This window comes from Triplophysa dalaica, chromosome 25 (assembly GCF_015846415.1).
Source record: "Triplophysa dalaica isolate WHDGS20190420 chromosome 25, ASM1584641v1, whole genome shotgun sequence".
NCBI lineage: Eukaryota > Metazoa > Chordata > Actinopteri > Cypriniformes > Nemacheilidae > Triplophysa > Triplophysa dalaica.
The window spans coordinates 7,455,130-7,480,720 of record NC_079566.1 but is presented as its reverse complement, the minus strand read 5'-3'; the positions used below and the strand labels follow the sequence as shown (position 1 = coordinate 7,480,720).

The window sequence follows — 25,591 nt, the reverse complement described above, 5'->3', positions numbered from 1 at the left end:
AATTTGCTGTGAAGGCTGCTGCAGCTGATAGGAACTGATGCGCTCCTCAGATTAGACATCCAGGGGCACGTTTTGCTGCGCACTGTCATCTCACTTCTGTGCTTTCTAAGTGCACCGTGCATTATAGATACGCACCTGGTTACGCCCATGTCTCCGGTAACAGAGGCGTGTGGTATAGATGTGTTTAGGAAGGAAGCTTATGGACACTGATACAAATAGATTAACACTGAAGAGATCAGACATTTGTACACTACTGGATAGACAGATTAGCAGTTGGGTACTGCAGTCCAGTGCTGTGGATGCATGTTTTTTAAAGGTGCAATGTGGAAAATTAAGGATTATCTAATGCAATAAAATACACGTAACTCTCTTCAGAGGTGTATAAAGACCTTGCATAATGAAGCGTTGTGTTTTTATTACATTAGAATGAGCTATTTCCTCGGCTGAAAAGCGAAAACGTGACATCTTAGTCTGTGCATCAGCCGCGTCCTGATGAATTGGTCACATGACATTTTTGACTTCGCTAATTGGCTCAAAAGCAAATGCATCTAGAACCGAATGCCATCGAGGTGGCAGGTTTCAAATCCATTTATATTACGCCAAAAGACAACTTTCTCTAGGTAATTGACCTACTTTGTCTCAACTGTCATTTAGCACTCTGCGGTGGTGATGTTCGAGGACCAGGTGGTACCATCCTGTCCCCTGGATACCCTGAGGTCTACCCCAGCTCCCTCAACTGCACCTGGACTGTGGAAGTCAGCCACGGGAAGGGTAAGTCAACAAGGAGCATATCATTCCCACAGCTCGATTTTCCCTCCAGGTGAACTTATTAAAATGCACAAACATCAGTAGTGACTGTCCGAATGCTAAAAACTAATATATGAATTGATAATAGGATGAAAAGAAACCTCACAAGGGTCCGGCTAAAAACCAGCCTTAGGCACAGACTGTCATGAATTCAGATTTAGGTACTTGTAGATACCCTACTCTGAAATATCATTACCCGGCCTTTGATTTCAGCATAACGATAGTTCCTCTGAATTTTAATTTCCCACGGCTGCTAATGCATATCAATTGTGAAGGCCATTCTCTATAGTGGACAGTTCAGATGAAGCTGAAATACTTTTTCTTTCTTTGAAAACACAAAAATAAGGGTCGATATCAAGAAGTTTCTTTATTCTGTGGACCCCAGTTCAGTCCCGTTGTTTAAATTCATTGAGGATGAGTATGCTATATCAATACTGTCCCTAATGGCCTCCCATCACTGGCCTTGGGATAACAATCCACGCCTTGCCTTGTCATTTGTATAATGAAGTTGACCTTATGTTCCTTATCGTTTCCTTTTTATTTCCTTTTAAGCGGTTTGCTTCCTTTTCCACGAGATCATCTAAGAGGGTTAAACAGAAACTTGAACCGTAATATTGGCTGGTTCACTTACTCATTGGTTTTGTTTTCTCAATAGGAGTTCAGTTCACATTCAACACCTTCCACCTGGAGGATCATCACGACTATCTGCTCATCACTGAGAACGGGAGTTTTGTTCAGCCGCTGGCCCGACTCACAGGCTCTGAACTACCCTCACCCATCAACGCAGGTCTTTATGGCAACTTCAAGGCCCAGCTCCGGTTTATATCAGATTTCTCCATATCCTATGAAGGATTCAACATCACATTTTCAGGTAAGGGGTATAGCAGAAACAACAGTAATTAAAGGGACAGTTTACCCAAAAATGAAAATTCTGTCATTATTTATTCAAAACCTGTATTTGACTCTTTCTTAAGTGGAACACAAAATATATTTTGAGTTTCAGTGGTTTTGTGTTCATACAATGGAAGTTTTGTTACCAACGCTCTTTAAAAAATCTTGTTTTGTGTTCTGCGGAGGAAAGTCGCACAGGTTTGGAGTAACGTGTGGGCTAATAGATAATGAAGGAATTTTCATTTTTGGGTGAACTGTCCCTTTAAGTTGCACTTTTTGCCATTATTTTTGTGTTACCAGTGTTTGCGTGGTACTCTGGCCACTTTCATTTTTTGGTTCATCTTGGTAGCTGCAGAGCAACCTCGCCAAAAAAAGGTTGAAGGTTGTGAAACTTTGTGAAACTTCCCATACCCAATCCAAAAAAATAAAGATGCTTATTCTTGAAATTAAAGAAATAATTATAATAATTGTGATAATAATGAAAATATAAGTAATTAAATATTTTAGATAAGCTTATAAATGTTGTATATGTTCAAATATAAAAAGAATTTAAAAGGTTACTAATAGTTTATAATTTTATGTACAATAATACTATGAAATTCAATCATTTTATTTATTTAAAAGTTATCAAAATATGGGATAACCCAAGTACATTCATTGTAGCTCTTAAGGGTAAAGGAGTATGGAAATACCCTTGCAAATACCTATTCCATAAACTTCTGTTTCTTTCAGAGTACAACCTGGAGCCATGTGAGGATCCAGGAGTGCCAGAGTTTGGGCGTCGTAACGGGTACATCTTCGGGATCGGTGACACCCTGACGTTCTCCTGTAATATGGGTTACCGTCTGGAGGGAACGCCAGAAATAATATGCCTGGGAGGGGGTCGGCGCATGTGGAGCGCACCTCTGCCAAGGTGTGTTGGTACGTTGTCGGCTGTTTTCATTCATTTAAACATTTATTCTCTTGATTAAAAAGAGCACGCTGCACGGATGTAGAGCTAAAACAAAGAACGATTACGCAAACGTCTTCACGCTGACGGTTTATTTGGGAATAATCAGGGAAGGTCAAACATGACAACCAGATGTGTGGTTTAATCCAAAACGACTTTAGTCACTTTCTTTGCTGAGCCTGTTTACCAAAAAGTAATCCCTGCTGTCTCCCCGAAAACACAAAGAGTCGCCATTCACATAGGGGTCACATTTCCAGTTGGGTCCACAGTTTGCTTTGGGACTAGAGCTAATAAACCTTGAACAGCTGAGCTGTTTACAACGCCAACCTTCCTTCACAGTTGCTTTCACTATTCTGCTTGGCCGGCTCCTGCTGAGTGCCTTTGGAGTGATTTAGTGCCACCATTGTCATGTTTCAGTGTTTCTTGATTGTATCTCTCGGCGTATCTTGCTCGCCGACGTCAGATAGCGAGTCTCTGGCAATAAAGCGTTCATGGGATGGAGATAGAGCGTCTGGAAACGGCATCTATTGGAAGTTAGCCACGCATATCACAATGCAGGGGCATAAACAAAACAGTAATTATAATCATGGAGAACTTTCGGAGGAGTTTCAATTGTGTTAGACTTTTCCACGGGCAGAAGGGGTCACCGGCCATTTTTCACATTAATTGAAAAAAATAATAACTGCATTTATCATGGCTGTTTGTGTTCAGCTGTTTTCACTTCCCCGAATCACGTTGCTGTGTCCCCGCATTTTTTTTTGAAGTTGGAATGTCCAGAGGCAGACAGCTTATAAGTTTTGGAGATCAAGGATCAGGTCCAACAAGGTTGCATCCTTTAGTAGAGGGTTCAGCGTGCTGTTAATAATATGGCCTTGTGTCACATGATGTAGTGTGCTACCTGTGAAGACTGGGTAAAATGATACTCCTTGTTGTTAGGGCAGCTTAAGATACATCTTTTTTTGGGAAACGACAATCCCACAATGCATTGTGACAAGCCTATTGAGAAAAGCAGAAAAAGTGAAATCTTTAAATAAAGATAAATTTAACTTAATGAAAAGAATTGAAAAGTCTATTTATTATTCAAATATTTTAATAATATTTGGGTGTATGTATTTGAATGCATATCTGAGTATTGTGTCATGGTTCTAAAACACCAAACCATTTCAAAATGATTGAACATTACATAAATGTTTCTAGAAAATTGTGTTAATTGATGATTGATCGGTGTGTCCTCCAACTTCACAGAAGCGCAAAGAATTCCTTGTTGTGGGATTTAAGGAATTACATTTACCTTAATGATTTTGGTGGATGCTTTTATCCAGATCAACCATAACTTTATTATGTGTGTTCCAATTGGTCTCAAACCCATGACCTTTGCATGGCTAACACATTGCTCTACCAGTCGAGGTATACATTTTATAGGCAGTGCAGCAGCTCACTAGGTTTTAAAGCAGATTTAAATAGAGCAAAATATATAAACCCATGAGGAAATCAGGATATTTTTAGATTTGGATTAAAAACCAGAACTTTGACTACAGGGCAGGCTGACAGGCAGTGTATTCATCAAAATGACTTGACAGTTACACAGGCCTCAACTCTCCGTGCCATCCATCACAACTATTGATTCTATATTACATAAGAAAAAATGTAGGTCCTTTTTTCGAATGACGACAAATGGACAACAGGAGTTAGTATAAGAAAGTCTATTAGATACATAAAATACAGTAGATATACAGTAGCAGTGCAACATGAACTCCCTCTGAACCCCAGACGTTGCAATAAATGTAAAGACAGAGTAACATTTATTGTTAAGACTCTCTGCATCATACATTATTAAATGTAAGATGCTTAACTTAATATGCTAAGACATCTACAAGTAAACAGTTTTAATGGTTATTTTCCACCAAAAACCCATATCAAAACATTGCCCATACAGCGGTTATCCTTCTGTTTTTCAGCTAATGAAAGACGGGGGAGTTTTTCACAAGTCTTAAGGTTTATTTATTCATTTTGGTGGTACCACTGATATAAAAATTCACATTTGAAACTTCCTTAAGTTCTTCCAATATGTTTGTTCGAGAAAGCAATCTCACCGATCTTCTCAAGGAGAAATGCATTCGAAGCCAATGCAGAACCTTTGAGAGTACGCCAACTATTTTCCTGCTTGCCTACTTTAATCTTTTCTTAAGATGAATCTTTGGGAAGGGAAAGTCTCTTGCAGCATCCAATCTTCCTCTTATAGTGCTATTAATCATAAATGGTTGACGTTTATGAGTGGAGCCAAGCCTGTTCAATAGGTGCAATAAGAGTTACCTTATCTGATCACATTATGCTTTTTCTCATTTAAAGACCACGTGGCATATTTCCTGACACATACTTACTGATAACTTGAAGTTAATCGTTTAACTTGAGTGTTAACACGTATTATGCCAGGCAAAGTGCCACTTTTGTTAGTTTATGGTGGGCATGTTTTGTTAGAGTTCAGGGGGTGCATGTTTCTCAAACACAAAGTGCCTGATTTAAATGTAATGTCAGTGAAATTGAACAGGGATAACACTGAAAATTCTGCCATCATGTTCTCAAGCAATGTCATTTCAAGCTTGTTTGATATTCTTTCCTCTTCAGAACACAAAGGAAGCTATTTTTAGGAACGGTGGTAACCAAATAACACTGGACCCCATTGACTTCTATTGTATGAGCACAAATCCACTGAGACATTTTTCTAAATATCTTTTTTTGTGTTTCACAGCAGAAAGATATCGGAATGATATAAGGGTGATGGGTGGAGTGCAAAACTATACAGAATGTATGTTCCAGTTAAGTCATATGCAGTAAAATGGGGTTGATTTCAATTGAAAGTCGTGCAGACAAAACAAAAGGCCTCTGGTATATTTATGGCTAATACACGATTACCAGGTGAAGTTGATACTCACTGAACTGATCACCATATAGTGCATTTACTGCTTCCATCATCACCTTTTATTTTCTGCACCTCAGGCTAACCGAATCTACTCTGTTTACCTCTCAAAAAGAATGCTCCAGATGTCCCACACAGCCTGGTACATATTCATCACGTCCGAAGGCGCGGATTTATAAATATCCAGTCACATGATTCACAGTACGTGATGACAATGCTTTATGAATGTAGGATCGCCTTATCAATTATTCATGCGATACCATCAGTCATATCATTTGCAATTCATAATGTATTCTAAACTTTAATTGCAGCTGTAAAAGCTGTTCAATATGTTGATCTCCGTCGATCTAGCTGGCAAAACTTTTTATGAACGTCTCATTTTTCACCATTTGTTTCATTCCTTCTTCACTGTGGAGGGTTTTATCATTAGCATAGATATTAAAACTGTATTTTTAAGGGGTCTTTGTTGCGAGCTATATCTTACGGGCCATGTCTTGTACATTTTTTATGCATTTGGCTTCAGCGCTTCCATTACAAATGCCAGAGGTGCATTAACAGAATGCTCCTGATTAAAGCACTGCTTGAGATTTTCTTATGGAAATGAATCTTTTAGGGACACGGGTGTGCACAGTGCACCACAGACACACTAACAGATATATTAATATATATACACCCCGCTGTTTGGTGATTGAATTTGCTCTTGCATTTGCTGAGAGTGTTTGTACGTTTCCAAAGAGACCAGAACGACTGTTTTAAAAGAGATTCAACTTTTTCTTGCTTCTGTGTAAAATATAAGCCTGTGTGTTGCTGATTGAAAGAAACTCGACAAACTTGCACAAATTGTACTGTTCTAGAATACTTCAGAAGCAAGAGAAATCACATTGCTCACTGTGCACTTGGAGCAAATGGGATAACTTGCCATGTCTGCCCTACCAAAACTCTAAATGTATCAGAGACACTGTGTGTATTGAGATACAGTTTGCCCAAGAGAGTAAAATGACAATTTGTGCTGTAAAAGAGATTAAAGAAACTAAAGCTGTGTTCCATCTGGAGAATAGGTTGGCAAAGAGTATATGCTGCAGATGGAAAGAAACTTTTGCAGAGCAACTTTAGAAACAACGTCATTGCTATAGGCATATGGAGCAAGAGTAATAACTTGTCATGTTTGCCGTCCCAGAAAACCTTAAATTTTCTTATTGATAATGCAAAGTGTTGAAAGAGAAAAGATATTTAAGCGAGACTCTGCTTTGGTTTCGTAGTATAAAAAGTAGGGGTGTTATACGATTAACCGTGATTAATCACATCCAGAATAAAAGTTAGTGTTTACATAATATAAGCATGTGTACTGTGCATACATTATTATTTTGTGTTTATAAACACATACACGTTATTTAATAATATTTAGATGTTTTTATTTATATTTACCAATAATAGAAATTAAATATATCAACCTTTATTAATTTTGATATTTTTCTTAAATATATACATGTGTATGTGTTTATAAATATAAAATTTGTATGGACAGAATATATTATGTAAACACAAACGTTTTATTCTGGATTCGATTAATCCCGATTAATCGTTTGTCAGCCCTAATAAAAAGCGAATGTTTCGTTACATATCGTTGCTTTCCTTCTTAAACGTTGCATCTCCATACTTAGTCTTTTTTTTTGTCATAAATCATTAATATAAGTCACCCTTCACTGCATGCTTATCACTGGGTTTTGTTAATACCTAAACAAGTTTAACAACGCTTATCAAAGTAACAAATAAATAAATTGGGAAATGTTTGGTGCCGAGGACAGTGACGAAATGTTTTTATATAGTTAGACTAGAGCAGAGACTGGAGAACTGAAAGCCATAAGTGGATAACACAGTCATGGTCAGATCATCATGGAAGATGTGCTCTGTTTGATCAAAAGTGGCCCACAAGATCTCGTTCAGGAGAATAACTGTCTGTATGCTTTGAGAGTGAGGACTGCAGAACGAATTTCAAAGCAGCCAGAAGCATCATTCAGCTGAAAACAGTCAATAAATGATGCAGAGAAAACACAAAAACAGGTAGTTACAGAGCAAACAATGTGTTTCAGAGGTGATATGTGCTATTGTTTCGGGCTAATACACTACCTGTTGTTATATTCCTAATGCTTTACACAGTAGGTTTTCACTTTTTTACAATGTCTGTCTCATCATGCCCCCATCCTGTCTCTCCCACCTCTTTCTCCTTTTAATATAGCTGACCCTGTCTCCGTCTCCTCCTCTCCTCTTTCCATGCAGCCCACAGAGAGAGAGGTGCACAGCTCTCCTCGAATCAGCATAATTGGGTTACAACGCAGTTAGAGTGAACTTTATGCCTATCAAGCTTATGGAAAATGTCAATATTGCTCCCTTTAATATTCTGTCATCTGACAATGGGCTCGGGTAGCCGTGACTTTGGTTTTGTGTCAGGCTCCCTGAGGGGTTTAGAAAGGCAAAATCTCATCTCTTGCTGGCATTAAGCAGTTTGCTTTTAATTTAGGAGTAAAAGGATAACAAAAGGATTTCCAACGATTATTTTTGGTTAGAAAGAAATGACTCCACCAGCTTACTCGTTCCTAGTGCTTCATAAGGACTTGAAGAGTAATTGTGAGGAATGTGCAAAGGCCAAGATTATGTCTTTCTATCTGTTTATCCATAGCCGTAATTTGCGGGTCGGACAGGTGGGACATGTCCCCATAACTTTTTGGAAGAAATTAAGAAATGCTTGTGCCAGGTGTATTGTTTACATCAAACTCCTGCTTTTTTACCATCTCCCGTTGCACACACTTTGCAATATTTGTGGACGCCGCGACTTCAGAAACGCTGCCAGTATTAAAGTCCGTGCATCATCCGCACTCGCAGTGCTTGCTTGTGCATCCAGTGTCCAAGCACAAAACGCATAAACCAATGAACAAGTGACATTTTTAGCCATAGGAATATACAGTTTGTACACCCAAGTGACCTTCCCACATGACAGTTTGGGATCCACAAACTGTGAGAGCGAGTAGCCAATACCTAATATCACTATATATGATGAATATTTCTAATGAGTTATTACAGAAACAATATATTAAAGCATTGTTTTTGTCATCTCTGTTCAAACCACTTTTCAAAACAAAGTTACGCCACTGTGTTTGGCATTTTACAGTGCGCCTTGTTTCAAAACAACTTTACTAATGTCTTGATTTTCATAAACCGTTAAAGGTGTAGTTCACCCAAAAATGAAAAACTTGTTATTATTTATTCACCCTCATGTCATTCACAATATGTATTGTTCTTTCTTCTCTGCATCACAAAAAATATATTTTGAGAAATGCCTTAGTGGTTTGGTCAATTCAATGAAAGTCAATGGGGCCCCAATAATGTTTGGCTACCGTCATTCTATAAAATTCTTCTTTTGTGTTCTGCAGAAAAAAGAATGTCATGAAGAAGATTTGGAAGGACTTGAGGGTGTGTAAATGATACAACATTTTTATGTTGTGCAAACTATCCTTATAAAAAACACAAATTAAGTGTTTTCAAATGAGGTTCATTGGGTCAACCCATCCAATTTGGACTTTGTGCTAAACCTGCTAAACATTTTTAGATGCATGTCATCAATTTTCTCCAGAAGAATATTGAGAATGTGAGTTTTTATTTGGTGTAGGTGGGCGGGCATCAGTGTGTGATTATATAAGCCCTTTTTCCACCTGCCCTCGGACGCACGCATAGCGTTATACCCTTCTTAACTGTGTGTGAACAGGTGCGATGTGTTGTGAATTTAAATCCAGCTTCACGATTCAGTTTACCTGATTATCTAGCAGGGCGGTTCGAGCTCTGACCCACACACAACTGCGTTGCAGATCCATCAGTTCTGGTTCCCCTTCAGTTTTGTTTCCTGTGGTTCAGAAGGTCACATTCCATCATAAAGCAATTTCAGCGATGTTTTGCCTGTGTTGCCGCTGCATTTCAAATTGATTTGTTTTTCTCAAACACTCCAATTTCGAATGTGCTTGTTTTCTGTGTTTACAAGAGGCCGGTAAATATCGAAGTCCCCCAGTGGAACATGTAGTCATACCACTAGGCTTTTCCTGTGCACTCCGAGGATTAGGCCATATTACCACAGAGCAACTCTGTTTTTGGGAAAGAAGAAAGTGGGACGTGGCTTCACGGAACCTTGTACCAATGAATTGCTGTTAAGGGACAAATAATTTTGTACACTGTCTGAATGAGTTGTTTGGGTCCTCAAAGCCGAATTGCAAGGGAAAGAACCACTGTGTTTCCCATGATGCCACGATGATGATAAATACAGGGACGAGTTGGAAATACTGACTTCCACTTCATGCAGTTCACATACCTCTATTTTATGAAAGGAATTGAAGCAAAATTGCCTCTCGGTAGGCACTGAGCTGTATCAATGTGTTCATTATGTTATTTTGCCAGATGACTCGCTGGATTGAAATTTCATGATACGATATACAAGAGCTTTCAGTTTGCCTTTCATCATTTCAGGCATTTATTGTATTGCTCTAGCTGATGATGTTTGTGTGAGATCCTGTGAGGCATGTTCTGTTGAAAAGGTTTTCACCTGAGTTTATAAAAAAAAACAAATTTAAAGTCCAGTAACTCTAACAAGTAAAAATACTATCACTAGTCGTAACCTTGGAATTATAAGGTTCTATTGACATTGTGAGCAGTTTTAAGATATTGAGCTTCAAAGTTTTTGCATTGCTTTTGACTTTATAGTACACAACATAAAGAAAAGACATCATGTAAACCAGTTACTTTACAACGCAAAAATGAAAATTCAGTCATTCTTTACTCTCCCTCAAGTTGTTCCAAATCTAAAGATATTTGGAAGAATGCTTGTAACCAAACAGTTCTTGGCCACCATTGACTGCCATAGGGAAAAATCTGTTATAAGTTGTATTGTTCTTTTGTACACAAAATGTTTATGAATGCAGGAAAGACAACATTTCCGGGTCATTTTTGACTACTATTGTAATTTTTCCTACTATGGTATTCAATGGGGTGGCCAGGTTTGGTTACAACCATTCTTCCAAATCAATATCTAATCAGAACAAAGAAATGTATACATATTTGGAACAACTCGAGGGCGAGTAAATGAAGACAGAATAAAGTGTTTTGGTTGAACTGTTTCTTTAAGTTGGTTCCAACCTAAAACGCCAGAGCGGGTTTTTTTCTGGGTTAGGGATCGAAAACCAAAACTGGACCAATCAGCTCTGAGCAAAGTGACATAAATGTAACGTAGTGAAGCCACTCCCCTTGTATCTCGCTCCGAATTAAAAAAAGTTTGAAGTGATAAGATGTACCAAATATTTTGGTTCTAATTGTTTATTATACATAATTTATTTGTAGTCTGTTCATCTCGCTTTGTGCAATATATGCCTATGGTGATCACCTCTCAAGGCCCAGGTAGGGATTTTTGAACATTAGTTACAACTGTATAGCACGTTTTAATATTTGAGCGTATGCCGGTTGTTGACCACACCGCTAGAGGCTAAAATATTCCCTCTCGCCTGAGTGAACTTTCAAGGCAATCTTCGCCGTGCCTCAGAAAACCACACGTCTATTGAATCAGGCACAGAGACACTGATTGACAGTAAATGTCAGTCAGTCAGCAGCAGCTGATAGTGGCAGATTTGTGCCCGACCACTGCTGCTTGTAGCTTGAACTCTCCTCTATCGAATGAGCAGTGCGTTAACGCTAGAAGAAACCAATTGAACGAGCTTTGGTGAGTTGCTTGAGGATGCAATCCTTTCTGTATGCCCCACAAATGATGTTGTCACAAAGAGAAAAGCAAAGCCTCCTGCCTTTGTACAAGACTCTGATCTTATCAGATTGGCCTTTCATGATGCCGAGCGACTAGCTTTAAGAAATCAGACACAAAGTGTCAACAGGCAGGAGTCCTTTTCTACTGCATTATCAATAAGACACTTGCTTACACTGAAACACTGTGTAAAGTATTATGGAAAAGTGATGCATGTTTTTAACGCTGAATTATTTTAATATTTTCTATCTTATTTATTTTTTATTCAATGTTTCTAAACATCCATGCTCAGGCATGACACTACCTCCCCAAACTGACTCTACGTTGATTTTTCTCATGCACACTTATTTAAGAGGACTTTTAGAAAAATAAACATGGTTTTCACATGGTTTTTATTTAATTAATTTACTAACAGCATGTAAATGCATTACATGAATTATGTCACTTTTTTTGAACAGTGTAATGTATATGTAGTTTGCACCACATTTCATTTTGCTCTATATATTATGTTTAATATATATCATATTTAATATATATATAGTTTAGAATAAAATTCTCTCGCTACGTAAATGTCATAGTTTACATTGTATGTAGCCTAAATACACACATTTAAATCACGTTTTTGCATAGTTTGACAAAATTGCAGCTTATTTGAAAAAATGATGCCCAATAATGTTTTCTAAAGAAATGTTTACCTTATTATTTCTTTTTGTTCACACATCATATGTCCCGTACCTCATCAAAAAATTATTTCCAAGACATCTGTAGTAAAAGCACAAAATTGTGAAGAGTTGAAATATATTTGTTTAATTTAAAATCAACCCGTAGGACATAATAGTAGTGCCCGCAGTTGAAGAAAGGCACAAATGTCCTATTATTGCTCCATTATCTTTGGAAATGAAGTGTGTGTCTACTGTTTTCCCAGAGAATACAGCCGCCCTGGGCGTCTATGCCATGAATCAGCCGCTGAGTGTATTGGTTTCAGTAGCATGAAAAAGCTATTTCTCATTTCTGTAAAATGTGTATACATATGAAACATACACTTGGAATGCAAAAAACAAACAAAAACAGACAGGTAGGTGTCAATATCCGTCACATTAAACCTCACTCCATAACTCCTGACTTTCTCAACTCTCAGAATCTTTAAACGTACTTCCTCGCTGGAAAGTGTTTTTAGAAGTTCCCCGTATTCCAAACATAAGGGTCAGTTTCAGCTGCCTGTCAGACTAGATCAGGGTGTGTGAAAGAAGCAGGGCCAGAGGACCGTCTCTCGGTGTAGTAACTACCGCACGCATACATTACTTCTGACACGAGTCCTGGAGGAACAGTCAGAAACCCAACAAGCTCTGGGTAGCATCATCCTGCGCCCGGCATGTTCCCCAGCCACTTTAATGCCACACTGTGAACAAAACATGTGCAAGTGTCTCACTAAAAGGCCGCCTTGTGGGAGTGCCTCGCTTATTGAAATTGCATTCAGCAGGCTGGTCGAAATGTGAACCTCATGGGGTCAGACATATTACTTCTTGCCAGAGCCCTGTTTTTTTCCACCAGATCTGAATGAAAGTTAGCACAAAGGACATATGGGAAGCATGAAGACTTGCCTGGTATAAATTCATATCATGTCCTAGGGTTGAATCTCTGAGGGGGGGTTGTATAGGTAATTTACTAAATGGAGCCAGTTACATTACTGATTTATTCAAAATATGACACTGGTAATATCGGCATATAACATGGAGCTGTGTGTGGAAACCATGGCGGGACATTAAATAAATCAGCTGGGCTGCAGTGCTTCATGTTCCTCTTTTGCTGGATCAAAATCTATGATGGATATTAATACACCTGATTTTAGTGTCTGCTTTTCCATTACACCCACATTTTATGGTTATTGTTTGGACTTCAACTTATGCTCTATAAACAGTATAGGATTTTGAATTAACACCACGAATAGCGAATCAGCTCTGTCGATTTTGCTTTTCAGTCTCTCTGTCATAAGAGCACAGCAGATTCGTCGTGTCCGCACCAATAATTTTGATAATGCCAGATCCGTATGAAAGCGTGGTGAGCTTTTACAGCAGCAATATGTCCGTGTGGCGTGACGGAGAGATTGCGTATGGCGCAAAACCAAATTTCTATATACAATAGTTATGGGTGACGTGTTGATTTGTCGTTGTTTTTCCCCAATGTTCCGTGGTTTTATTTCCCATGTTTAGCTGAATGCGGCTCTTCGGTCATCAACAATGAGGGAATTCTGCTGTCACCGAATTACCCCATGAACTATGAGAACAACCACGAGTGCATTTACAGCATACAAGTGCAGGCTGGGAAAGGAATCAACATTTCAGCCAGAACCTTCCATCTCACCCAGGGGGACATTCTGAAGGTATTTCTACATGTAGTTTCAGAGTTGAAGAGAACAATGGGTCATTTTATCAACATAGTCATATTTGTCAACATCACTAGGTCTGGATATTCAGATATGGATATTTGATATTAGAGTTATGTTTTGTATGAGGTTAAAAGTAAAAATTCTCCATGGAAAATTAATTTTATCTACCTTATGTCCTTTCAAACCTGTGTGACTTTCTTAAGCAGAGAAGAAAACTATATTTTTAAGAGCATTGGTAACCAAACAACATTGCTCCCCATTGACTTCCATTGTATTGACACAAAGCCACTCAGACATTTCTCAAAATATGTTCATTTGTGTTGGACAGAAGAATCATTCATGGAAAGGTTGAGAAAGAAATGAGGGTGAAAAAATAACAGTTTTAATTTGGGCTATATGATACAATTTTGTGCATGGTTTTACTATTTTAATACGACACATTGAGCGTCAACAACATAAACAAACGTTATGTGGCCCAAACAGAATCAGTAACTGTTGAGTATTTTTAATTAAATTCCATATTTTTGTGTATTACAAAAAAGTTTGGTTCCAAAATGAAATAATCATTTTTCAAAAAAAATGTATATTTATTGTGAATTCCAATTAATATCAGTTAAACTGCATTTGGTTTGTTTTGATGCAACAATAATAACAAAAAAAATACAGCAAACTAACACATTAAAACACAATAAAAACATGAGTTATAACTAAGTTATCTCATTTTGGAACCAAACTCTTCAAATACAATACAATTTATATTCAATAAATTAGTAATATTGATATAAAATATATATATAAAATAAATAGTTCTATTATAACCAAAGACAGACCAGAATTAAACATCAGGCCAGGCGCTTTGCTGCGATAAAACCATCTCTATATCTAATATTTAACAAAATGTTATATATTATTTAGGCTATAATACCTATTTTCTGACTATAGTAACTATAGATATTACAAGTGACAGGTAACATTTGCTTTTCCTTTTGCTCCAGCACAGTGGAAAAACTCTTTGATCCTAATACCTATATTTCGTGACCTGCAGATCTATGATGGGAAAGACAACGGAGCCCACATGCTGGGGGCCTTCACTGGTTCATCTATGCTGGGATTGACCCTCATCAGCACCTCCAATCACCTGTGGCTGGAATTCTACTCGGATGCAGAGGCCACTGGAGAAGGTTTCAAATTGGTCTATTCCAGTAAGTTATTACCTCGTCCCTCTACCCTGCACACGCTTCCGTCCACCAGGGCTTGACCTCAGTAATAAAGAAACGCTATTCACACAAAATAAAGTGCTCTTCTTAATAAAGTGCAACTGTCTCATATGGCCAGTTCACACTGCGGACGACTGACAGGTAGACAGCGGCAGGTGGAATGTTATTGCTTTATTTTGATCGGTGGAGAATTTCCAATCGCAAGTGATAGTTGAGTGCTTCTATATTATCAAAATATGATGTGCAATATATTGTCACATTAGGCTTAATGAGCATCCAAACAGGATGTTTTCCAAGATGATGGTGTGAACGAAAATGTGTATGTTATTTCCCAAACGGAAAGCCATAGACTCTTAATAATGGTGCAATTATGAATTTGTCCTTCAATGCGCTTTTGTTTTGTAAATGCATGTTGCTTAGTTGATTGTGGGTTGTGTGTGGGATTTCAATGTCCAGGCTTGTCCTAACACTTTTTTGCCCTGAATCAGAGTTATTATATTAGTGCCGCATGCTAGTTCAAATGTGCATGAACCCTCTGTTCTGATCTGCTCGAGTTATTGAATATTTATATGGATTACCGACTTAGTTCAGTATATTGTCTGCGGTAATTCTTTACTACACATGCAGTTCTCATGTCTGTCATACGAGAAGAGCTACAGAAAGAAATGAAATTGCATCACTTCATGTTTGTACACATTTCAAATGCAACCGATTCCCTCTGAACTTAAAGCCCAACCGATAAAAAAAGCTGTTTAATACAGGAACGGCGTTAACTCAAGCTCGAGAACACCTCAGACAATCAGCTTCTGCTTAGCTCAAAGAGATTATCAGGAAAAAACCTGACAATGTCCCCAGTGACCTTGGCTTTGTTGGCCCAAAGCCAGAGTTGTGCAGGCACTTGGTCTAAATTCGGTGTGCTTTAAGGCTGCTGTGCTCACAGCGTTGGATTTCAGCGAGGTTTTAGTTCCAGTGGGGGGTAAAGTATTAACCTGCTGGTGGGCTATCTCATTTAAAATCCAGTAAAACCCTGTCTGTCTGCCGTTCCATTCCCCCTGCAGGATCAGCCATTTGAGTGCATAATAAAGGTCAGTGAAAGCACAGGTGAAACCGTGCCACCTCTGGTCGGCTGGGAGTTGTAATTTAGAAACCTGAGAAGGACCGGAAGGGGAATGTATTTGATTAAAATTGTTTTGTTTATTTGGTTGGATCGTGGTCTGAAACTAGCAATCAGATCCGGGTAATCGAGATTTGGTGAGATTGTTGCCTCCACCTATAGTAGAGTTGTGTTTCTGTACTAAACAACATGCAACCTAATGGTGGACTGCTCATAAACATGATATCAATCCAATTGTAATTTTACTAGATCCTGGATATCCAGATTTTGTTGAACAAGATCTAGTGAGGTCCAAAAAATTGGGAGCAAAGTCAGTTTACGGAAGTCATGTAATTTTCCACCCATGTTTCCAGTGGTGCATCTTGTTAGTATACTGTACAGCTGCTGAACAAATAAAGAGGCCACTTCAAAATTATTTTCAATTTTTCAGAATTTGCTGTTTATAGGTATTAGTTTAGGTAAACATTTTAATATTTGTTTCATTCTGTAAACTAATAACAATGTTTCTCCCACATTTCAAATAAGTATATTGTTTCTATTTGCATTAATTTCCAGAAAATGAAAACTGGAGAAACAGGTCTAAATAACAGAAAAGATGCTCTGTATTTTTTCAGACCTTAAATATTGCAATGAAAACATGTTCTTATTCACTTTTAACCAATACAACAGTAATATTTGTAAATGTATTTGGCAAAAATTCAAATTTATTTTTTTTAATGCGATAACATAGATCTTTATCACGGTTTTATGCATCTTGTCATGCTATCAGTCTTTCACATGTCAGCTGTTGGGTGACTTAATGTCACTCCTGATGATTTTGTTGAAATTCAAATTCATTCAATCCAAGTAAAAAGTTTCTGCAGCTGTATATTATCTTTGTTTGGAAATCTATTTTAATCACGATGTGCACAAAGTGACAGGATTTTGAAAAATGTCAGACATTGAAATGCTGTGGCACAAAAAAGAAGAACAAATATTAAAGCTTGTGCCCTCTACAAGCACATTTGTGACATTGGCCATGTTTACTCCTTTATTCAAAAGGTCAGAAGGCTTTTTATAACATTTTCATGTCATGCTGGGATATCATGGATTATCGGTTTTCCCAAGCTTGAGTGCATGTTGATAACGCAGAAAGATGCAATACTTTTTATTCAAATTGCTATTCAGATTATACATTTAGTAAAAGCCATTTTTTTTATGCAAAACAGTAGCATTTTCATTGCTGGAATGCTTTGGACATTATTTTGTATTTTAATGTACATGTACTGACAAGAAAAGTTCTGAATTCATGTTACCAATTTACCAGCGAAGATGATAATGAAGTGCAGCTTTAAAAGAGACTTCTTTGGGTTAAACTATGTGATGTGTAATGAGTTGAGTGTGAGCAGCCATGTGTTTTTGGCTATTTATGAGCATTGGCTGTTTAATGATAGTGAGTCACAGCTACACAATTAATAACAGGGTGTGTGGCACAGTGAGAGGGTCTGTGCTGTGCTTCTGATTATGGCTCCAAATTAACCAAGCACTTCATCTTAATTGTTCTGCCTGCTTAGCGAGGGAACGTCTCAGCCTTCTAGCCCAGTAGGATACTAACTTCAAATTGTTACCGTTAATGATCAAATTAATAGCAAACTTTTACAGCGTCGCCACCGAGCAGCACGGAAATACCAGGCGAAGGAAATTTCAACCATCATTACAATAATGACCCTCATATAGCTGGATGTAAAATGTTTTCTTGTCGGTCACACTGTGTATCTAAACTTACTCAACTTATAACGGTGGTTGAAATTGTTTCCCAGATGTCATTTGTCTAAATTTGGAGGAGCGGTTTGCTTTTTCACAGACATAAGAACGTATACATTTTCTGTTACGTGTCTTGAGCCATCATCTTAACATAGTTCATGCCTTGCAGGTTTTGAGCTCTCGCACTGTGAGGACCCTGGGGTACCCCAGTTCGGCTTCAAGGTCAATGATCAGGGCCACTTCTCCGGCAGCACCATCACCTACAAGTGCGACCCCGGTTATACACTTCACGGCAGCGGAGTGCTCAAATGCATGACAGGAGAGAGACGGGCCTGGGATAACCCTCTTCCCTCTTGCATTGGTAAGCCTATTTACTGTATATAAGAGGCATGGTATATTGCCTAATTATACAAACAAGAACATTGCACTGTCGCATGGACTGTCACATATATTTTCATTATCATAATTACTGGAGCAATGTAATGTTCTTTTGGTGCATGGAGATTTTTCTTCATCATGGAAAACACACTTAAATTCGGTTATTGCCTAGTATGCATCATTCCAGTCTGGTCCCTCCTCCGGTTATCATAACTGAGCTCAGTGTTGCTCTCAGACGTTTGTCATAATTATCAGTGGCTGTTGAATAAGAAAGAATATTATACAGTATTACAGTATTATAGATAACGTTGACTGCAGCCAAACAACCTACCGTTTGCAATATTCTGTCTTATAACGGAAGATCGCTTTTTCTTGATAAAATACAAATGGCTGATGTTTCTTGACAAAATTAGTAGTGGCAGAAGCCTCCCGCTCCATCTGTGATTAATGGTACAGATTGGTAATATTGGAGCTGATGCAAGGGGGGTCCCTGTTGAGATATGAAGATGATTCTTCATCAAGCGAGGCACACGAGGGGCTCAGATTGTACTGTGTGCGGCTATTACTTTTTCATTTTCCTGATTAATGGTGATTATGGGGATCCAGCCTCCAATGACTAGAATATTGGTACGTCTACTGACCCCGGATCAGATTTGCTCAATATTAGATTTAGTGTTAATGAGGTCTGATTAGACTCAACGCTCTTGTCCAAATTGCTTCCGCGTGGCAGACAGATATGGCACGCTGTGCATTTCGGATTTATTCATGGTAGGAAGACATACAGTATAGTCGTGTTTTTAATATTTTTGTAAATTCCACGTTAAAACCAGCTTTAGACTCGCACAATATCAATCAGCTTTGACGTTTCAGGCTGATATTTTTCTCACAGCATTAATAATGGATGCTTAATAATGTGGAGGATATTTCACTTCCTGTGACAGGCAAAATGGGTGAGTCATCCGACGTGACCTTTAGCAAAAGTGAGATATTAGTAGTTAGACATGTCATTCATTTTTTTTTTATTACAAATAAAATATTGAGTTGTTTTTTATTCATTCAGGTCCACAGGTATGGAGCTGAAATTAGATTGTAAGAGAAATTCCAGTTCGCCCATTTTCACAGAGGAAGCTTCATAACATGAAGGCAGCAATGCTAAATCAGCAGTCTTACTCCAGTAAGAGAAATACAATTTCAGCAACTGTTCCTCAGTCATAGACGCAGTTTGCCTGCGACGGCTCGCAGTGACACGTCGTTATAATTAGGCTGGAAGAGACCGCATGTTTTTTTGTTCTTAAAAGCTCCCAGCGAATTGTGTGGATTTTCAGCGCTTAGAGCAGCCAATCAGAGGTGATTGAGCGATCCAAACCGTCCAATGACATGTGATTGAGCCGTTGCCTCTGTGAGCAATGAGCCTGGTGGGTTGTTGGTTTAGCGAGAGGCTGGGGAGGGATTGGTTTTCGAAGATGCCTCTATTCCGAATGTCTAAAAAAAAAACACTCTAATGTTCAGATTAATCAAGTCACAATCTGAACCCTGTTATTCAGGCTTCATTGAGCTGTGCGTCCATTGTTTGTCATGTAGATGGTTTATGCAAATGAGCCTCGGTGACAGGAATTGCTGAAAAGGGAATCATTAAGGAATGGTTCATCCCTCCTCGCGGCCCTTACGTTTTTTTGGGGAGAGGGAGCAGGGAAGATGGAAAAGAGGTATCCGGGGAAGAGAGAGTGTTATCGGGGGAGTGTCTGCAATTAAAGTTTCCTAATAAAGTGCTTGTGAAAGCCGGGTAATAATGAAGCGAGTACACCGGGCTAAAGCGGCAGGTCTGAATGCTATCAGGAGGCATCAGAATGGACGTGAGGCTCATTTGTTATTTGATTGATGGTGTGAAAGACACCTCGGCTTATTTAGGGTGAGCTGTGGTGAAGTAAAAGAAGTAGTAAGGAGAACATACAGGGGCCGGCGGAGCACCTGTTGGGTTTTTTAGAACGCGGTCCGCTTGGTTGGGCAGGATATTGATTGTGCAATTAGTATGAGAGCAATCCATCCTAAGTTGCGGTGTTATTGATGGTTATAAAATTTGCATCTTTGCATGCTCCAGGTTGCAGTTATTATAGTATAATGCATTTTTCTTCACTGTTTGTGTATGAATAAATTGATTTCATAGACGACGTTTTGCGATGCATAATGTTGTAAAATGTGGGTTTTAAATTCAGAAGCAGCGAATAGTTAGAGGAATAGTTGAGCCAAAAATGAAAACTCATAATTTAGCCTACTCACCTTCTTGTCACTTTGAAGCTGTATGACGCCTTGTCCGCAAAACACAAAAGATATCTAGAAAAAGTCAATAGGGACCAATGGTTTACTCGTACCAACATTCCTCAAAATATCTTCTTTTGTGTTCTGCAGAAGAAAGAAAGCCATACAGGTTTGTGATGTTAAGAGGGTAAGGAGCCCTTTTAGGGACATGGTGGTTTAAAAAATATGAGTGGGAAGAGAAAAATCTTTTTTAAAGCTTTTGCCTTATCTCGCAAAACTTTTGCGTTCCCCCGAGAAACATTGCTTTCCATCGTTTTTTTTCCTGTTATCCCGCTCCGTACATTAACAATCGAGCTGTTCATACTAGATTCCCGGACCAACTACACGAGAGCTAAACGTTGTTATAACACAAATAACACATAATTCCTTAGACAAGGATCAACAGCCTAGTCTTCCTCGAAACGAGAATATAAGTTGATCTCTTTATGAGCAAGCGGCATGGAGTAGTCCAAAGGGACCGTGTACAAAGTGACTCTAAATCCAAAAAGCTTTATTAAAAAAATAGTAATTAATAACTTAAATATAACACACTGGAGTCTCACCAAATACAGAATACACATCAAAGGTCTCCTGCTGATTCTAAACTGGTTTTAGTTATACTACATTAAGTAGCACTGAAGTTAATTACTATTTTTAGTAGCCTAATGGTCCTGCAGGTTTTGCACTTTACAGAGGATCCCTTCGGTCTTCTCTCAGCCTCCCACCTGGGGCTCGATATGTGAAAAAGTTCATTGTTTACGTTACATGTAATGAGGTGTTATTTGTGTTATAAGAACGTTAAGCTCACTAGTCATTATTCCGGGAATCTGCGACTAGACCAATGTTTACGGAGCTAGTCTCAAACTCTGCCAGCAGGACATTAAACATGAAGTGTTTGTCCGAACACAAATATGTTTGCGAGAATGCGCAAAAGCTTTAAAAAAGATTTTTCTCTTTCATATTTTTTCCACCCAATGGCCCTAAAAGGGATCGTAAGAGGGTGAGTAAAGGATGACAGAAATTTCAATTTGGGGTGAACCATTTCCTTAAGTAAAATACTGCATTCAAATCTTCTTAAGAGAAAATTATCGTCATGGACTCACCCTCATCCCTTTACAAACCTTTGTGACTTTCTTCCTTCTGAACAACACAAAAGAAGATATTTTGAAGAACGTTGATAACCAAACAACATTGGCCCCCATTGACTTCTAGCATATGGACCACTGAGACATTTTATCAAAATACCTCATTTTGTGTTCCACATAAAAGTCATATTCATGTTTTTTTCATCATGAGGATAAATAAACGATCACACTTTTTTATTTTTTGGTGAACTGTCCATTTATTGTCTTACCTAGATACGATTGTAAACAAGTTCTGCTAGCAGAGCAAATATCCAAAAGCACAATGTGAATAAACTCTGGTTCAGACCGAGAGATCGAGCTGCATGAATCACACCGCTTCTAATTCTCTGACTGCCCCACTTATGTTGCACTTGTTTGCCAGCCACCCCTAATTATTTCACTGCTTGCCAGCAAATCTTCCGAGGCAGTGATGTGTTTGTACAAGGAGCGAGAGTCTGCAAAAAACCTGACAACCATTTGAATCTCCTTATGCTTCTCTCTCAACTTTCCTTCCCCAGCCGAATGCGGTGGACGTTTTAAAGGGGAGACGTCAGGACGCATTCTTTCACCGGGTTACCCGTTCCCCTACGACAACAATCTGCGCTGCACCTGGGTCATCGAGGTGGATTCAGGCAACATCATAAGGTTTCTAGTTTCACTTTTAGATCCCTCTGACGTCATCAGCACATTACCGACACATAACGGTGCAGCCAAAAGGTTTTTATCTATTTATACATGTCTAATGGCAAAGCTCGTCAGTGTCTCTTTTGTACTGAGAAAAAAACGACATCAGATGAGTTGATGCGACATTGCAAATCTCTTTGTTTACAGCTCGTAAGGCAGTTCTGAGGCCTGCGACGCCAAAGTCATTATGAGGTTTAAAATGCAGATGCACTTTAATGTTGCGCCGCAACCTTAATCATTTGTCTTCTTTCCAATTCTCTTAGTGGCGAAAGCTTTTTGAAATCGCATATTCATTCATTATTTGTTCATCTGCGGCTGACGACTCAATCAGACCGGATGGCTAAATTGTTAAGGACTGCGGATCAGAGTGAAAATGCGATTGGGCTTCTCCATTATTAAACCTTGAAGCATTACATTCATAATGTGATTATCTGACACTACCTACGTCTGTACTGTCGAGGATCTGCAAAGAATACTGATCATTCGTTTCCGTCACATCTAATCCTGAGGAATATTACAGGATGGCATGTTGTATGTAAACACAATGAGCTCCGAAAGTCTGATACCACAGGAGACAATGTTACTACTTTGCCTACATTTCCTCAGCATGTATATTTTTGCTGCTATATAGAATTTTGGTGAATCTCTAAATGTATTCTGGGTAATATTAGCGTTCGTTCCCTGTTTTGCTTTAATGATGCTGTAAAGACTTCACAAGTTTCTTCCCATCTTTTGTGTAAATTGTATTTACGTTTGCTTACTGACCTTCAAATTTTCCTGGAAAAAAATCGTTTAAAGATGAATTTGATAGCACACCATTTCATTATTCATAATTCGGAAACACTTTACAAAATGGGGCCATTAGTTAACATTAGAAAATGTATGAGCTTATATTAGCTAACAATGAACAATTTAGTTTTTCATCATTTATTAATCCCTGTTAATATTAGTTAATGTCAATAGTGTTATTCATGTTTGTTCATGGTGCATTAACTATTGTTAACAGTTACAAGTAAATGCTGAAATTAACATGAATAAATATTAACAAATGCTTTATTGTTCAATTTTAGTTCATGTTATCTAATGCATTCATTAATTGTTAACAAACAGCACCTTATTGTAAAGTGTTACCCAAAATTCATTAAAAATCACCAAGCATTTTGTTTAATTCTATATAAAAATAAACAAGATTTTCAGTGTAGACTCACAAGGTGATGTGCTACCCTGCTGTTTGATGTGCTGTGCGTTGTGAATAACAATGAACAGCACACCTGTTCTGTGTCAGAGAATCCTTTGTTTCTATCGCTGAGTACCGTGCATCTAATGAAGCGTGACATGTATGACCAGATGTGTACGTGTGTGTATTTTCAAATTAACAGCCTGCAATTCCTGGCCTTCGACACGGAAGCGTCACACGACATCCTGAGGGTATGGGACGGTCCCACAGAGAACGAGATGTCTCTTAGGGAGGTGAGTGGCTCACTGCTGCCCGAGAACGTCCACAGCACTCTCAACATGGTCACCGTTCAGTTCGAGACCGACTTTTACATCAGCAAGTCTGGATTCGCCATTGAGTTCTCAAGTAAGTTCTCACTCCAGTTTGATTGACAGTATGTGATGATTGTTCTTTTTACTGTAATGGATTAATTGGTTCAATATGTGGTTACAGGTTCAGTGGCGACTGCCTGCAGGGATCCAGGGGTGCCCATGAATGGTAGTCGTAATGGAGACGGCAGGGAACCCGGAGACACCGTGACCTTTCAGTGTGATCCTGGATATGAACTACAGGGAGACGTAAAGATCACATGTATACAAGTGGAAAATCGCTACTACTGGCAGCCAAACCCGCCTATTTGTATAGGTGAGGGATTACACGGGGATTTAGGATCAGTTGGAATTCATGTTTTGCTTTTTTTTGAAACTGCTACAAAAGAAAGTCGGATGCAACATTGGCCTTTGGAAAGAAATTCGAAATCATTTGTCAATGAAAGAAGATTATTTGTTTTATACATAATAGTAGTATATTATTTGTCTTCTAGTTAATATAATTTTTCCAACTATAAAAAAATATTAATTTAACGTATTATGTCAAAATTCAAATTATAATTATATATTATAATTATTATAAATATAGTCAAAATTATAATTCTTTTATATACTGTATATACTGTATATACTTTAAAGGGTTATTTTTTATGTTACATAATAGTTTGTAGTTTCCCCAAAAAAAATGTAGGATTTGAGATTAAGAAAAAGGTTTCTTAGTTTGTATTATATATACAATAAAACATTAAACAAAGCCTCATACATGAAGGATCATTTTCATTTTTTTCAAGAGGCTTAGTTAATTGTTTTGGCTATATGTGCTGACAATAGAACTCATGTCTCCAACATCGAGAAGTTTTTGATATTCTCAGGACCAAAGGAACCAAGGGACCAGACACCTTTGAGATTTCTTGTCATCTTCACACCGACCTGAAAGTGTGCCCAAATTAATGAAATGTTGAAATTCAGGTTTCTTTCAAGAAGAAACTGCTTTTTGGAAGCTTGGAACTAAAGGTGTGGAGTTTTAGGCATATTCTACTTAGCTTTCTTCCTCTGTTTCTCATTCTCATATATAAGATATGAGTGCTCCACACGTCCGGTTCCTCCGTGGAGTTTAAGAATTTCTCAATATCTCACTCTGTGAATGTTTCCTGCAAAAGTCATCCTCTCGGCTCATGCTGTGCAGATGTTTGGGCCGCATGTTTTAATAAGAGGCTCTCCTCATGTGTTACTAATGCCCATATGTTGCTCATATGAAATCTCTGTGTTTTCCCCCAGCTCCGTGTGGAGGCAATCTCACCGATTCCTCTGGGTTCATTCTGTCGCCCAACTTTCCTCATCCATACCCGCACAGCAAAGACTGCGACTGGCTCATCGCTGTCAACTCTGACTATGTCCTGTCTCTTGCATTCATCAGGTAAATAAATGGCTTTTTCCTTGAAAAGTTTCAATATTTATTATTTTCATTTTCATTTTTTATCAATGTTACACAGAAGTTATATAGCAATGATATTTTAGGGCCTAAATCTAAGTCTTACATTATAATAAATATGTATATTTATATTCATTTCATGTTGTATCATATATAAATTTTCTATTGTTATATTTCTACACGTCATATAGACAGTATTATGATATATGCATAATCTTAATGTTTTTTTTTCTTAATGCTGCATGTTCATTTAAAGTATATATTGTAAATATAATAACATTATATAATAAATACAATATAAGTGGCTGGACAAAGAGTATG

At 38.1% G+C, this 25,591-nt stretch overlaps 1 protein-coding gene across 3 annotated transcripts in view; it reads left to right on the top strand.

Annotated features, from left to right (window-relative positions):
- csmd3b (CUB and Sushi multiple domains 3b) overlaps nt 1-25,591 on the top strand; it is a 347,235-nt gene that overhangs the window by 216,923 nt on the left and 104,721 nt on the right. For all 3 annotated transcript variants that reach the window (XM_056741016.1, XM_056741014.1, XM_056741013.1), the window contains exons 19-28: nt 655-771; nt 1,463-1,678; nt 2,431-2,619; nt 13,563-13,732; nt 14,784-14,940; nt 17,982-18,173; nt 22,128-22,254; nt 23,673-23,875; nt 23,963-24,154; nt 25,117-25,255. In XM_056741016.1, coding sequence (XP_056596994.1) covers nt 655-771; nt 1,463-1,678; nt 2,431-2,619; nt 13,563-13,732; nt 14,784-14,940; nt 17,982-18,173; nt 22,128-22,254; nt 23,673-23,875; nt 23,963-24,154; nt 25,117-25,255 — 1,702 coding nt within the window. The remainder of the gene's footprint in view (nt 1-654; nt 772-1,462; nt 1,679-2,430; nt 2,620-13,562; nt 13,733-14,783; nt 14,941-17,981; nt 18,174-22,127; nt 22,255-23,672; nt 23,876-23,962; nt 24,155-25,116; nt 25,256-25,591) is intronic.